The following is a 16,330-nucleotide window of genomic DNA, read 5'->3' on the forward strand; positions in this document are numbered from 1 at the left end:
AGATGTAGTTATTTAGATTAAAAATCTACCATTTTTCTTTGTGTGTCAATAGCTGATTAATATCACCTTCCCGCTTGCTAACACCATGTAGAACCAAAAAATTGAAGATCTTTCACATTATGTCCCATATCCATTGAGTGTTGTGCAAGAGGAGCCTCCACATAACCACCATATATTCTGCTCCAGTATTCAATACAAATTCTTATTTTATGCACTGTCTTGCCAATATACATTAGACCACATGGAGAATAAATTCCATACACAACTTGACTTGTCTCACAGGAAGTCAAGGACTTCAAAAACACAGTTCTACCAGAACAAACTGGCCAATGTTCAAAGAATAAAAACACGCTGAACAATGGTCACAATTACAATGCCCCCACCTGTAGAAGGCACATCAGATGAGTATGAAGGTAAATATGAACACACCAAATAATCACAAAGGAGGATGTTTAAACGCAAAAAAAAACCAAACCAAGAAATTGCTCAAACTACAAACAACATTATAGTAAAGACAAGTGTCTTCTAATTATTTTTATAATTTTGCCTGCCCAAATTGAATATCTTAACACACATACAAGATTAATCTTGGTTAAAAGAAGATCATAGTTCATATAGAAATCCTTCTTATATACACATCGACCTACCGATCATGGATAATCCCTCTCTAAAAAACAAACATAAGGACAGTATGCCTAAAATCCAACAAAGAGGAACAAAGCCTCTTTGCAGTTCTGGAGGTACAGTGTTGTCTGGGGAGTGATTCGTAGGCCCTTGATAAGAATCACAATCTTCATTTTCTCTAAAGAAAATGTCTCACATCAGCAAGTCTACCTATGCAACCTCTTTGAAATTAGAAGACCACAATCACATTGATCTGTGGGCTTCAATGGCCAAGGCAGTGGCTCCCAATGCCATTCTGAGTATATCATAGGAGAACAAACTAGGTGCTTCTCTCACTCCTCCCCCCCCAGCATTAAGGAAATGAAATTTTTCTAACAAATGACTCACGGAAAACCCAAGCATGCACAAAACCTTTTCAAGAAAATACTAAAAGAATTCTGACATTACCATATTCTCATAACTGTGATGAGTATTTGGGTTTTTAGATATTATTAAATTGCAAAGCTATGTAATTATAGTTATGTTATACTTTAATATATAATTATGTTTACATTAGGCTGTAAAAACTATAAGAATTTTTTCTAGCTCACACTGGGCAGCATCGATAGTGCATGCAATCAAGTAAACTATGCATGATACAAGTCACAAGGCAAATCAATGTGGCTCACTTCTGCTGCTTGTCAAAGAGAAAGGACTTGCCCAAGGCTACGGAAGAGAAGAGACTAATTTACAAATCAGGATTTCTCCCGACTTGTAGTTCTTACACAGTGACTGAAGCTGCATACTATTAGTAATCTCTAAAATGCAAGTATAGTGATGAGATAAATAAAAAGAATTTTAATCTCCAAAATCTCTGTAAGAGAATCTAGAAGTATATTATTATACTATCTCAGCTCACCATATCGTCCATCTCCTCCTCTTTGCTGTAGCGTGCATAATCCTTCCGTAGAGTTCTCATCAGAATCATAGACACCAACCCCACAAGGAATATCACCATCATAAAGGAATTGAAAATAGAAAACCAATGTATCTAAAATAAAATATAAAATGGTTGGTCAAGCTTCATGTTTTCAAGTTCCTCAAAAGACAGAGGCTAGTAAGCTCTGCACCGATATGTTATTTTGAGTAAAACACTTTTTTTATTACAATAAACTATGCTGCAGTGTATGAATGTAGAGGGGGGAGCACCATCACACAATGCTATGTAAAAAACAAACTATACAAAATGAAGAAAAGTTTTGCACTTTGGTATCATGTGACCAGCTCATAGAATAGTTTGTAGACAACAACCAAGATGACAGGGCCCAACAGCCCTACTATTCTTCAGAAAGCAGCAATCAGAACACAGTCACTTGGAGCACCAGGCAGGGATCAAAACGCAGCTGGTACAGCAGAAACATGATAGGGTGCTTGTTCTCAGTGAGCCTCTATTAGGGACCAGCAGGAGAGCTGTTAATTAAGAACTGGACTTCTGACAGAGTCCAGCAGAAGTGAGAAAGCTGCTCACTGAGAAAAGAAAATTTCTAGGACCCTCCAGGGTTCAGAAAGGGATCTCATAGATCATGAGATCATAGGCACTCCACGAATAGGGACCAGACAGTGTTTGGGAGCTAATCAAGAAGGGGTGAAAATGAGTTGTTCCTTGGTACTAAAAATGTATTTATTTCAAAAAGCATACACACCTATGACACACCTGTATCCAAATAGTTAGGCAGAGTGACTTTCTGAGCAGTATGCTGAAATGAAGTTTTAAAATTGTCAAATTTTGGGGGGGAAAAATGCCCATCCCTGTGCCCGAAATCTAAGCAGCTCACGGTTGGTAGCCTTTAACAAACCCAAGTCTGATGGGGACTGCCAGCCTCTCTGATCCTCTGAAATTCTTATGAAGTTGGTTTATCTCCTCTTTTATGCTCTGTTTAGTAGATTATTAACAATGATGATATTAGCTTCAGGTTGCTTGGAGGTGTCCAAAAAGCAACCATTCAGCCCAACTAATTAAAAACAAGATTGATCTATGCTCCCTCCTGCATGTATAGTAAAGCACCGACGTGCAGCATGTAGTCTCTGCTTCTAAGCAGAGACTACATGCTGCACGTCGGTGCGAGAGTGGTTCAATGCACTGCTGATAATTAATGGTTGCATGTTGGAAGATATTGCACAAATGAGTGCTATTTGGCAGCTGTGAAGTGTTGAAGCCCCTGAGGCAGCGGCTATGTGAGCCGCGAAACTCGGCCAGAGTCGGGCAAGTCTTTTAATATACGTCTCTGTTTTAATAAACATTGAAAAAGTTCCAGGCATCTATTCTTGTGTTTTTCCTGACGGCTATCATAGATCGCCTACCTCTGTGTTTTCTTGGAAAGTTTCTAGGCCACACTTTTATATACACTCATTTTCATTTCTATATGTTTTGATTTTACAAGAAGACTGTTACGACTGTATTTGTCTTAGTATCATTGATTGTTCTTATTCTTTCTTTTATTATGTCGTAAACCGTTATGATGGCTTGTCTTAGTGACGGTATATAAAAACTAATAAATAAAGTTGCACTACCCTACAAGTAACAATGTACAGCTACAGCGGCACATTTCAGAACAGACCTATGTTTGCCTAGCTACAATAAAATAATTTACTAGAAAGTATCTACTGTATCTGTATGCACAGAAAGCTCAGAAGATTGAAGGGCAAGAAGCATGCTTCTGTTTGTTGATAGGAACTGAAAGAACAAGAAACACAATTGCTTTTTGACCCTGAGTTTCAAGAACAGTATTATCACCAATGCCATGCTGTCACTGTAGATCATAGAGTTGGCCCACCCTCTCAGCCAAGCTACTATTTCATACAACTTTTGAGGGCTGCCAACTCTGCACTGCAGACTCTATAACAATGAAAATGATACTCTAGACTCATGAGGGTGAAAGGGAGTAGACTCAGGAGTAATCTTAGGAAACATTTCTTTACAGAGAGGGTGGTGGTTGTGTGGAATACCTTCCCAGTGAAAATGGTGAGGACAAAAACAGTATCTGAATTCAAGAATGAATGGGATAAATACAGGGGATCTCTAAGGAAGTGATGAGAATTAAAATGTTAAAATAATTGGACAGATGCGCAGACTGGATGGGCCATATGGTCTTTTTCTGCTGTCATGTTTCTCTGTTTCTAAAGAAGCAACACAAACACAGCCAACATATTCTGCTTATTTAGAATAACTACAAAACATACTGTAACCCTAAGGAGGTAATTTTCAAAAGGATTTACACACTTAAAACTGGGTTTTACAAAGGAAAATGCACTTTACCCATGTAAATGGGTTTTGAAAATTGCTACAATACATGCTATTGAATTGTCAATAAGAATTACATATGTAAGTACACTTGGACTTTTGAAAATTGCTACCTCCTAAGAAAGTAATTTTCATAAGGGACCTTCTGTAGGTAAACCTTTTGCAAAATTGCCTGCCCGATATGCATATAAACACACTCATTTCAGATTTATAAATTTAACCGGTCTAAACAGAGCTGCTCCTAAGGGGTGGAATTGAGGAGGGGTTTGGATTTACACACACATACTTTTGGATTTTAAAACTAAGCACATAGTTTTAGCGGATGTTAACTTGTGCAGAGAGATTTGGTGGTAACATTTTTAAAGTGAACTTATGCATGTAAGTCTGCTTTGAAAACGGATACAACTTGGATCCATTTTTGCAACCTTATGTGGGCTGTTTGAGAATTGCTTCCTAAAGGGGTTCTGTTTTAGAAATCCTACAAGCAGGGGAGCTGAGCGAGGAGGACAGACGCGCTGCAAGACCTTGTGCGCTCTGAAGCTGCCCGGCTGAGAGGGACGCCATTTCGGAGGAGTGAGGCCAGCCCCGCCTACCAGTGACGACATCCAAGCGCCGCGGATCCCTATTTAAACTCGGGGAGAGCGGTGAGAGGTGGGAGCTGAGCGAGGACGACAGACGCGCTGCAAGACCTTGTGCGCTCTGAAGCTGCCCGGCTGAGAGGGACGCCGTTTCGGAGGAGTGAGGCCAGCCCCGCCTACCAGTGACGACATCCAAGCGCCGCGGATCCCTATTTAAACTCGGGGAGAGCGGCGCACAGCCGCCGGCGCACCGAAGCCGCGCGCCAAAGGGGCGCGCCAAAGGGGCGCGCCCCTGGGCGATTTTTTCTTGGATTGCCCTCCTTATCGCTGTTGGTTTGTCAATAGACATATTTTGTGGATAAAACTTTGAGGACAGAAGTAATAGGCCCAATGGACCAGCACCTCACCAGAAGGGTAAGCCAGACAGTAAGAGATGTCATTCCAGACATCTCTTTTTCCTCCGGTACTCCCAGTAGTCCCGCCGAAAATCAGTTACCCGTTATAACCCCAAGGAATGAGGGAGCACATAGGGAGTTTAGCTCCCCTTCACTGTTAGTAACATCTCCAGACTTGAGGGTCCAATTGTCAGGGACTCAAGATGGGACTTTACCGATACATGATTTGCCTAAATTTGAATTGCCTGAAGATGAGACTCCACCTGAAAACATCTCCCTGACTGATGTATGGAAAGTGGTCACAAAAATGGAAAGGATGTTATCCTTTACCATAGCTCAATCCACTACTCTATCTGTAGAAACTAGGAAGAGTTTGGAAGATCACAGCAAAAAATTAGCGTTATTGGAAACCCAGAGTGTGACACATTCTGGCCAATTAGTAACTTTACAAGCAACCAGTGCTGCATCCATAAAGGACTCTTTAATGGTTCATAAAAAATTGGAAAGTTTTGAAAATGTTCTAAGAAAAAATAATCTAAGATTGTTAAACTTCCCATGTATTAGATTAATATCGGCCTTAGAATTATTTAAAAAATATGTTAAAGAAATTTTAGGAATAATGAAGGAACTAACCGTATCTAAAATGTATTATTTGCCACTTAAGAAAAGAGATACATCAACCCCAGAAGGGGGAATGGATGTTCTAGTTTCAGAAATCCTACAAGCAGTCTTTCAGGCCTTTGCTGAATTCAGACAAATTTCCACTGTCCTGCAGCAGCTTTCCTCATTTTTTTTCTGTCTTTATATTTCTATGTTCAAGAGTCTCATTTTTCTATATTATCACCTTTTCATCTGTCTTATGTTGTGTCTTCCTCTCTTACACACACAAACTTACATAGTCAATGGAGAAATTACTTACCTGATAATTTCGTTTTCCTTAGTGTAGACAGATGGACTCAGGACCAATGGGTATAGTGTGATCCTGATAGCAGTTGGAGACGGAGTCAGATTTCAATCTGACATCAGCACTACATATACCCCTGCAGGAAGCTCTGCTGCTCTTCAGTATAATCCTCAAAAAGCAATTGTGGATATGTGTGTGTTTGATTAACTTGAACTGGTTGACGTGAATTTTAGCTGGAGACCGCCAGTGCACTCAACCAAGAAACGCCGACACCCAGTAACTATGGGTGTCCGAACTAGAGGTAAAGCGTGGCTTACCCGTGCTTGTCTTGCTCTTGGGGATTGTCACCTGAGGTTCCGTATTCTGAGGCAGCCGTGGGCGGGATACTGAGTCCATCTGTCTACACTAAGGAAAACGAAATTATCAGGTAAGTAATTTCTCCATTTCCTAGCGTGTAGCAGATGGACTCAGGACCAATGGGATGTATAAAAGCTACTCCCGAGCCGGGTGGGAGGCTGCCCTTGTCCCACTTAGTACTGCCCTTGCAAATGCTGTGTCCTCCCGGGCCTGAACATCCAGGCGGTAGAACCTCGAGAAGTTGTGAATGGAGGACCATGTGGCCGCCCTACAGATGTCGGCAAGTGACAGCATCTTGGTTTCTGCCCAGGAAACTGCCTGGGCTCTGGTGAAATGAGCCTTGACTTGTAGGGGTGGAGGCTTGCCTGCCTCTACGTAGGCCGCCTTGATGACTTCTTTGATCCAGCAGGCTATGGTTGCCTGCGAGGCCGCTTCCCCTTGTTTCTTCCCGTTGTGAAGGACGAATAGGTGGTCCGTCTTTCATACGGATTCCGATCTTTCCAGGTATCGGACTAGGAGCCTGCCAACATTAAGATGGCGAAGGAGGCGTGAGTCTTCTGAGTCCTTATGCTCGTCTGGAGATGGCAGCGAGATGGTTTGGTTTAGGTGGAAATGAGAAACCACCTTTGGAAGGAAGGAGGAGACAGTGCATAGCTGTATGGATCCCGGTGTGAATCTGAGGAACGGTTCCCGACAGGATAGTGCTTGAAGTTCGGAGATTCGAGGGGCTGAACATATTGCCACAAGAATGCAGTCTTCAAGGTCAGGAGCCGTAGGGACAGACCGCGTGAAGGTCTAAAAGAAGCTCCCGCTAGGAAGTTGAGTACTAGATTGAGATTCCATAGGGGTACCGGCTACTTTAGTGGTGGTCAGATCTGTTTGACCCCTCTCAGGAAGCGGGAGACGTCTGGATGGGAAGATAGACTGATGCCATCCACTTTGGCTGGCCTGCTTCAGAGTGGCCGCGCTGGCCGCTCTGAAGCAGGCCAGCGCGGCCAGTTGAACTTTGGAGTTGAGCAAAACCCCTTCTTCAAGCCGTCCTGCTGAAATTCCAGGATCATGGGAATTTTGACTGTCCGCGGAAGGATCTCACGGTCTTCACATCAGGCTTCGAATATTCTCCATATTTGTATGTAAGTTAAGGATGTGGAAAACTTGCATGCTCGGAGCAAGGTGTCAATCACTGCCCCTGAGTATCCGCTCTTCTTCACGTGAGTCCTCTCAATGGCCAGACCATAAGCGAGAATAGAGTTGGGTCTTCGTGGAGAATCGGTCCTTGCTGGAGCAGGTCCCTGTGTGGAAGTAGACACAGGGTTCCCCTCCAGAAGTCTTCGCATGTCTGCGTACCACGGCTTTCTTGGCCAGTCCGGGGCCACTAGAAGTACTACCCCCTGTGGTGTTCTATCTTGCAGATGATCCCGCCCAGTAGTGGCCATAGAGGAAAGGGGTACAGCAGGTCTTCCTGTGGCCAGGTCTGGACGAGGACGTCGATCCCCTGGGATTGTGATTCTCTCGTCTGCGGCTGAAGAACTTGGGGACTTGGGTGTTGGACCAGGTTGCCAAAAGATCCATGGCTGGAGTTCCCTAGCTGTCTATTATTAACTGGAAGGCTGTGGTTGACAGCCTCCACTCCCCTGTGTCTAGACTTTCCCTGCTGAGGTAATTCACAGCGGCATTGTCTTTTCCTGCGATGTGGGCAGCCGAGATCCCTTGCAGGTTTGCTTCCGCCCACGCCATTAGGGGGGTCTATTTCCAGGGACACCTGTTGGCTTCTGGTTCCTCCCTGTCGATTGATGTAGGCCACTGTTGTGGCGTTGTCAGACATGACTGACAGATTCACCCCGGAGTCTGTGACTCAATTGTAGGCAGGCTAGTCTGACTGCTTGAGCTTCCAGAGGGTTGATGTTCCATCCCGACTTTTCCTTGTCCCGTTGTCCCTGGATCGTCAGTTCCTGACAGTGGGCTCCCCACCCTCATAGGCTCGCATCCATGGTGATCAAGTCCCAGGTCGGTGGGGATAGCCTTACTCCCTTGTTCAGGTGGTCTTCTTGTAGCCACCATAGGAGCTGGATCCGTACCTCCGCCTGTAACTGGAGGCGGACGGTGTAGTCCTGGGACATCTGGTTACATCGTGACAGTAGGGAACGTTGTAGTGGTCGCATGTGGGCCCTTGCCCATGGTACGACTTCTAGGGTTGATGTCATGAGTCCGAGGACTTTGAGGTAGTCCAAAACCGTGGGGCGAGCACCGTTCAACAGTTTCTCAACTGGTCCATCAATTTCCTTTTCCTTGTAGGGGGAAGAATGACCTTGTCCTGTTGGGTGTCAAACCGGACTCCCAGGTATTCCAGAGATTGGTAGGGCTGCAGACAGCTCTTGGTTGCGTTGACGACCTATCCAAGGTTCTCCATGAGATTCTTGACTCTGGTGGCTGTCTGATGACTTTCCTCTGGAGATTTTGCCCTGATCGAGGATTCCTTCTTTCCTCAGTGTCGCCGCCACTACGACCATGATTTTGGTGAATGTCCGAGGGGCTGTAGCTAGCCCAAAAGGTAGCACTCGGAACTGGTAGTGATGGTCCAGGATCGTGAAGCGTAGGAAGCGCTGATGATCGTGATGGACTGGGATGTGCAGATAGGCTTCTGACAGGTCCAGGGAGGTCAGAAATTCTCCCGGCTGTACCGCCCTTATGACCGAGCATAGGGTTTCCATGCGGAAGTGTGGTACCCTCAGGCGGCGGTTGACCGACTTGAGGTCCAGGATGGGCCGGTACGTTCCCTCTTTCTTGGGGACGATAAAATAGATGGAATAGTGTCCAGTATTTCGTTGGTGCGTGGGCACCAGTGTTATAGCCTTTAAGGCGAGCAATTTGGTTAATGTGGTTTCCACTGCTGTCCTCTTGGAGGGGGAATGGCAAGGAGATTTCACAAATTTGTCTGGAAGGATGCTGTGGAAGTTCAGAAAGTATCCCTTTCGAATGATGGTTAGGACCCACTTGTCTGATGTTATCTCGACCCATCTTTGGTAGAATCGGTCAAGCCTGCCCCCTATGGCTTCTTCCTGTGGATGGGACTGTTGATTCTCATTGTGGGGTGTGGCTGGGCCTGGATCTGAGCCGGCTCCCGTCTTGTTGTGTTTCTTCCGAAAGAACTGGCCCCTGCCTGCGGGGCGAGGTGCTTGGTATGTATTCTTGTACGGTCTGAAACGCTGTGATCCTCTGCCCCTGGATGTTTGGGGAGAGGGGCGTTGGCTTCTCTTGATCTTGTCTTCCGGTAGACAAGGTTCTGTGGATTCGCCCCATTTGTCGGCTAACTTCTCCAGTTCGCTTCCGAACAGGAGAGTTCCTTTAAACGGCAATCTTGGGATTTTTGTTTTGGAAGTCGCGTCAACTGACCAGCTTCAGAGCCAGAGTTGCCTTCTGGCTGCCACAATGGATGAGACGCCCCTGGCTGAAGTGCGCACCAGGTCGGAAGTCGCATCCATGAGGAAGGATATTGCTGGTTCTAATGTTTCAATGGGCGTGGTGGTGTTCCTGGCCATTGACACGCATGTGCGTGTCACCACGGCACAGAAGGCAGCGATCTGTAGTGTCATAGCTGCTGCATCAAATGACTGTTTAAGGATAGATTCCTGATTTCTGTTTTGGGCATCCTTGAGTGCCGCTCCTCCTTCAACTGGAATGGTAGTGCGCTTTGTGGCAGCACAGACCATGGCGTCCACTTTGGGAAACACCAGGAGTTCTTTGGCTGAGGGTTCCAGTGGATATAGGGCTTCTAGGACCCGTCCTCCCTTGAAACTGGCCTCTGGAGCGTTCCATTCTAGGTCGATCAGTTGCTGTACGGCTTGCAGCAATGGGAAATGGCGTGAGGACTGACGGAGCCCGACCAGAAGAGGGTTCGTCTTTGGTTCCGCTGTGGCGCTTGTGCCTGGGATGGCCAGCTCCTTCAGGCTCAGGGACACGAGAGGTCTGGTAGTTCGTCTCTGAAGAAGAAACGCATCCTGGTTCGGTATGGTTCCGTTCCTAGAGGGATTTCCCCTTCCTCCAGGGAGTCTTGGTCTTCCTCCGAGGTGTCCGTGTCCCCTAAAGTTAGGCTTTTGTCCGGGGGAGGCACGTCTCTGGGAGACCGAGAAGGGCCTGGGAGGTTTGGGTCCTCTAGTGAAGGCTGTGGCTATGTCACTGGTGGCACCGATTGCACCTGGATGAAGGTGTGTAGACCTTTAAAGAATTCCACACAGGAAAAGGTTCCTGGGTCTATATTGAACCCAGCGATGTTCCCCAAGTGCCCCGTCTGTAGGGCAGAGCTGGGGAAAGAGGTCCAGGGTACTATCGGTGGATCCGGATTCCTGTACTGGCTGGGGGGGCCTTTGCCCTGGTTCTCCCAGAGCCCTCTCGCACTGTAGGCACAGGGCAGTAGCCTCTTCATGCTGCATAGCTCTTATGTGGCAGGCTTTCTTGGCCGATGGTGCCATGGTTTGTGCGCGCAGGGGCGTTCAAACCCGGTCTGTGCATTTATATGCGCGCGCCGGGATGTTTAGATATGCGCTCCGGGTACGCAGAGGGTGTGCGTGCAGGCTGCGAAGATATACATGCAAGCCTGTATGTGTGCTTACGGGGATGTGCGCACAGCCGAACTCGTGCGCCCGGCGCTGTTGAGCATGGCACTATGCGCCTGGCACCCTCGTGTGCGTGCCACTGTGCGCACAAGAATGTTATGTGCCCAGCTCACCGCTGTGCGCACGGCTCAGTTAGGCAGACAGTATGGCGATCAAGGGGAGGAAATGGCGCCAGCGATCATGCGAGTAAGATGGCGATCCCCCCCAGAGGGCCTCCACGTGGGAGGACCCTCGAGCCAGATCGGGGTCTAGCCTGGACGGGGCTGCTTAACCCGATGGGACAGACGTCGATGGGCGTTCTGTGCGGCTATCTGAGCCGCGGAGACGGGAGACTTAAGAAAGTTTTCTACCTTACCTTGTCTTGGCACTTCCCGGTCTTGTGCCGGGCAGTCTCCTGCAGCGGAGGGAAGAGGGAAAATACCTTCACCGCCGCTCTCGGTCTTGCACACGCTGCCTCTTAGCCGCTCCCTCCTAGGGGCTAAGCCCACGCTGGGAACTGGCTGCCGGACCGAGGCTTACCTCTGAGGGATCTCGGAAATCACCTCAGGAATTCTCAACTGGGGGAGGGACCCTTAGGTCCCCCTTAGCAGGAGAGCGGGGCTTGTCTTGTGGAGGTAAGATTTTGGAATTTTGTTTCTTCTTAGGGTTTGGATTTTCTAACGCTGTGCAAGTGTGTGTAGAGTCCCAAACTGCTATGGAGATGGAGAAATATTGAAGAGCAGAGCTTCCTGCAGGGGTATATTTAGTGCTGATGTTAGATTGAAATCTGACTCTGGCTCCAACTGCTATCAGGAGCACACTATACCCATTGATCCTGAGTCCATCTGCTACATGCTAGGAAAACCTTAATTACACACACACACACACACACACACACTCTCTCTCTCTCACCAATTCACTTGCCTCCCTCTCAACTGCAGGCACAAACAGGCAGGCAGCGTCTCGCTGAAGACCACGCACCCCTGCCTTCACAGCTAGGACTATGAATATAGCTTTATGTACAAAGACACTTGTTTCTCTTATACTCACAAGTATGAACACACACATTCATTCATACAAACACAATCATAGATCCCCTACCTCTTGCACACAAGTCTCCATTCCACTAGTTATCTAAATAACATAACTGTCCCTTCTCAATCTCTCCCCCATTTGTAATAAATAAAAGGATTATATTAGATATATATTCTGAGTCACAGCATTGATTGGCCTAGATACCTACTCTGTGTTGGAAAAAGGAGGGGTCCAGGTACTTGTCAAACCGATCTTCAAATTTCACATCCGACTTCTTCCATTTCACCTAAAGAAACCAACATTTGCACTGTTAGGAAAGCATGAGTTTAAGCCAAGAGAACTGTGAGATTACATAAGACCTCAATCATCGTCAGACATATCTCCCCCTTTAATGCTACACTTACAGCCCATTTTAGGTAGACAACTGGAGACAACACACACTTCTGTTTTCTGAGCTTTATTATTTAGATTTGTCCATCCTTTTGAACCCAAAATTTTCTCAAGGTGGCATACATCTTGAATAAATAAGGGCCTGATTTTCAAAATCAGTTACATACTGAAAACTGGGGTTATCATGTATAAATGCACTTTACCCATAAGTGGACTTTTGAAAATTGCTATAATATATGCCATTGAATTGTCAATAGGTTTTACTTGTGTTAAGTGCACGTAACACGGATAAATGGCTTTTAAAAATTGCTATGATAGTATATTATATTTACATGCATATCTGCTTTGAAAATTCACCTGTAAGCATACCAGCATTAAAAAGGTCTAAATCTAAAATAGATAAGCACTAAGGTCTAAATTTGAATAAATAGACAACAGCTTATTCAATAAAATAGGTTATAGCAGCAAGGTACCCAAATAGTGTCAGGCAGAATGGAGGTGGTAATGAGTTTGGCAGAGCTTTTCTGGGAAAGCCTCCAAAGGGCAGATGCTTGTTCCTGAGAAGGTTGTTGAAGGATATCTGACCTTTTGATTTCTTTTAATGACTGTGATTACGGAGGCTCCAAGAGAAGATCTTAGACATCTGTCTTTCAATTAGCTACACCCATTTCTTCATAGGGCCTTGTAGATCAGACTCAGGGTTTTGAATTTGTCCTTGTGGCAGGTTTGGCACAATATGTGAGAGATATGGTCCTGCGGCTTGTATCCTCTAGCATTCATCCTTGGCATTAAAAGTTAGCTAGAGCCTTCACCGTCAGTGAAGAGCATTACAACAATTCAGTCATGAGGTTATCATGGCATGGTCTACTGTGACTAGGCTCACCTTCTCAATGAAATGATTAAGTTTTCACAGTTGGCAAAAGTGGAAGCAGTAGTTTGTAGTTTGTTTTTTTTAGCACTTTCTGGATTTGGGGAAATAAGATTAATTCTCTCGACTTTTCATTTTAGGAGAAGCTCAGTTTCTGAAAGGGTTTTTCAGCACAGAATCTGTTTTGTTTGGGTTTAGATGGAGTTTGCAGATCCGTTTCTGGTAATTTATAACCTATTGTTGGGATTGTCTGTCGAGTCTGAAGATTGGTGGGTGGCCAATATAACCCCGATCTTTAAAAAGGGCTCCAGGGGTGATCTGGGAAAGCAAGCTTGCTTAGATAGAGCTCCAGGCATTAGGCTAGATGGCGGCACTTGTGGCAGTGGCTACAAATGGATTGTGGGGGGAAATGTGGGCATATACGGCAGGTAGGGAAGCGATGGTTCTGCTGAAATGGAAGCAAAAAAACCCTCTGACTATATCTGTGATTTGCTGCACTGAGGGTTGATCTTATCAGGGTTGGCTTATCAGGGTTCTGAAACCAGGATGAAGGTCCCCCACTGGTGGTTGATTTGAGCAGGACAACTGAACAGGGCAGTTCCAGAGATAGAAGGTGTAACCTCTGGATAAGGAACTGAGAAACTGGCATGGACCTAGTCAGAGCAGATGAGAACCAAAGGGTGTCACCCTGATAGGCACTCCTGACAATTGAGTAAGTAAAGCTGCCCATAGAATATCATGGGCATAGCATTCATTTAGAAGAGTAGGCAGAACTAGTATTCTCTACGTCCTTTCTGCTGGGAAGTACTAATGGCACAAAAAGAAGGAACGTGGCGAATCGTGGCTTATCAGGTCATGCCCCCCCCCCCCCTCTGAAAAGTTGCATCAAGTGCATTGAGGGAACAAGTGGCGAAGTGTGTTCCAACTCTGCTTGCGTTGAAGCAGGTGTTGCATCCTTGCCATATGTGGAGCTGTACTTTGGATTCTTCAAGGTTACATGTGTTGAGGGCTGCTCCAGGCGCATCGAAAAACTCTGTGAATGTGTTGATGCGGCATGCATCATGCACTCTGATGTGGCCTGTGTCAGCGTCAATGCGCCGAGTAGTTTGGATGCCTCATGTGGTGTTTAAGGCATTATGCTTCAATATCTTTGAGGTGCCATGCATCGGTGTCTTTAAAGCCCCCTGTACCTACTATGCACTATGTTCTTGTGGTGTGTTATGCAGACGTCTTCAAGGAACAATGAGCCTTTGATGCATCTTATGGCATAGAGGCTTTTTCTTCTTCAAAGGAAAATGGTGGGGTACTGACACATTCCATTGCTTTGATGTGCTGGTCAACTCAGAGTGCCTACGCTTCAGGATTGACTCTTGCCCACTTTCCCAGTCACAGTCCCTTCGGTAGAATGGATGGGAAGCTTTGGAAGAAGTGTGACCCCTACAACTGCCCAGGAGCCAGATAGAACATGACTCCAGGAGGAGGATTTATTCCGGCTCTTTGCTCAATGCAGGCCAACAATCTTGGCCACTCTAGAGCATTGTGCAAGCAGGGACATCTTACCATTTGCCTGAAGGTTGGGATGATCAAGATCGGGTCCCATGCAGATGTAGCATCTGTCATGTTCATCCGTAAGGGACATGACCTGGCCAAAGGCATGAATTTAAGCCATCAATGATACATTTGTAGGACATGGCCTGAGAAGAATTCCAAAAGGTCCTTTGAAAGATTATTGCTATGTTCTCTCTCTTTTTTTTTTTTTTTATTAGCACTGAAAAGTGCTGTTTGGGGTAGCTGCAAGCAGTAGAGAACACAAAAAAGTTGATGAGAGACCCATCCATGTGATAGTTCGGACAAAAATAGTCTAACAAGGATCCTGAGGCAAAGCCCGCGAGGGAATTCCCACATGTGCTCAGTAGAGTTCAAAGTTCTACTTGCTTGGAGAGACAAGTCTGTTTGGTACTGCTGAATGATGTCACCCACACATCATGGCTAATTCAACCTGCTTATCAATGGAAAAACAACAGACCAGCGAGTCTGACTTCAGTTTGGGGAAAAATCATGAAAACTATTCTAAAGAACATAAATCACAGAACATATAGAAAGACATAGTTTAATAGGACACAGCCAGCATGGATTTTCATAAGGGAAAATCTTGCCTCACTAATTTGCTGCACTTTTTTTTTTTTTTTTTTTTTTTAAGGAGTTAATAAACATGTGAATAATGGTGAGACAGTAGATGTAGTATATTTGGATTTTCAGAGGTTGTCTGTCAAAGTGCCCCAAGAGCCTCCAGAGAAAATTAATAAGTCAAAAGATAGGATGTAATGTCCTATTGTGGATTGTAAACTGGTTAAAAGATAGGTCGCAAATATTAAGTCTAAATGGCATGATTTCTCAGTGGAGAAGGGGAAAAAATGAAGAGCCTCAGGGATCTATACTGGGACTGGTGCTTTTTAATATATTTATAAATAATCTGGAAAGGGGAGCAGTAAGTGAAATGATCAAATTTGCAGACAATACAAAATTATTCTGAAATGTTAAATCACAGAATATAAGAACATAATATATGCCATACTGAGTCAGACCAAGGGTCCATCAAGCCCAGTATCCTGTTTCCAAGTACTTGGCAGGTACCCAAACATAAAATAGATCATAAACTACTACTGCTTATTAATTACCGTCGTAACAGATTGTGAAAAATTGCAGCAGGACCTTGTGAGACTAGAAGACTGGGCATTTAAATGGCAATTTAAATTTAACGTGGACAAGTGCAAAATGAAGCACATGGGGAAAAAGAAACTAATGCTGTAGTTACATGATGTTAGGTTCCATATTAGGAGTTACTGCCCAGGAGAAGGACCTGGTGTCATAGTGGACAATACTTTGAAATTCTTGGTTCACCATGCAGCAGCTGTCAATAAGACAAAATATTAGGAAAGGAATGGAGAATAAAATAGTGACTGTCAATGTTTCTATATTGCTCCTTGATGAAGCAGCTCCTATAGTAGTGTGTGCAGTTCTAGTCGCTGAATCTCAAAAAAGACAGTTACATTGGAAAAGGTATAGAGAAGGGCAACCAAATTAATAAAGGAAATGTAATGGTTCCTCTATTAGGAAAAGTTAAAGAAGCTGGGACTGTTCATCTTGTAGAAGCATCAGCTGAATGGAATAGAATGGGTAAATGTAAATCTGTTATTTACACTTTTAAAAAGTACAAAGACTAGGAGCACAGTAGCACACTCAAAACAAATTGGAGAAAATTATTTCACTCAACACACAATTAAGGTCTGGATTTCATTACCAGAGG

The 16,330-nt window shown here is 45.0% G+C and overlaps 1 protein-coding gene across 1 annotated transcript in view; it reads right to left on the reverse strand.

The window, feature by feature from the left end:
- The window catches only part of TM9SF3 (transmembrane 9 superfamily member 3), a 188,725-nt gene that overhangs the window by 73,885 nt on the left and 98,510 nt on the right, over positions 1–16,330 (reverse strand). The window contains exons 5-6 of the mRNA XM_029609139.1: positions 11,974–12,051; positions 1,523–1,654 (exon numbers count right to left, since the gene is read on the reverse strand). Coding sequence (XP_029464999.1) covers positions 1,523–1,654; positions 11,974–12,051 — 210 coding nt within the window. The remainder of the gene's footprint in view (positions 1–1,522; positions 1,655–11,973; positions 12,052–16,330) is intronic.

Source organism: Rhinatrema bivittatum, chromosome 7 (assembly GCF_901001135.1).
Source record: "Rhinatrema bivittatum chromosome 7, aRhiBiv1.1, whole genome shotgun sequence".
NCBI classification, from domain to species: Eukaryota; Metazoa; Chordata; class Amphibia; order Gymnophiona; family Rhinatrematidae; genus Rhinatrema; species Rhinatrema bivittatum.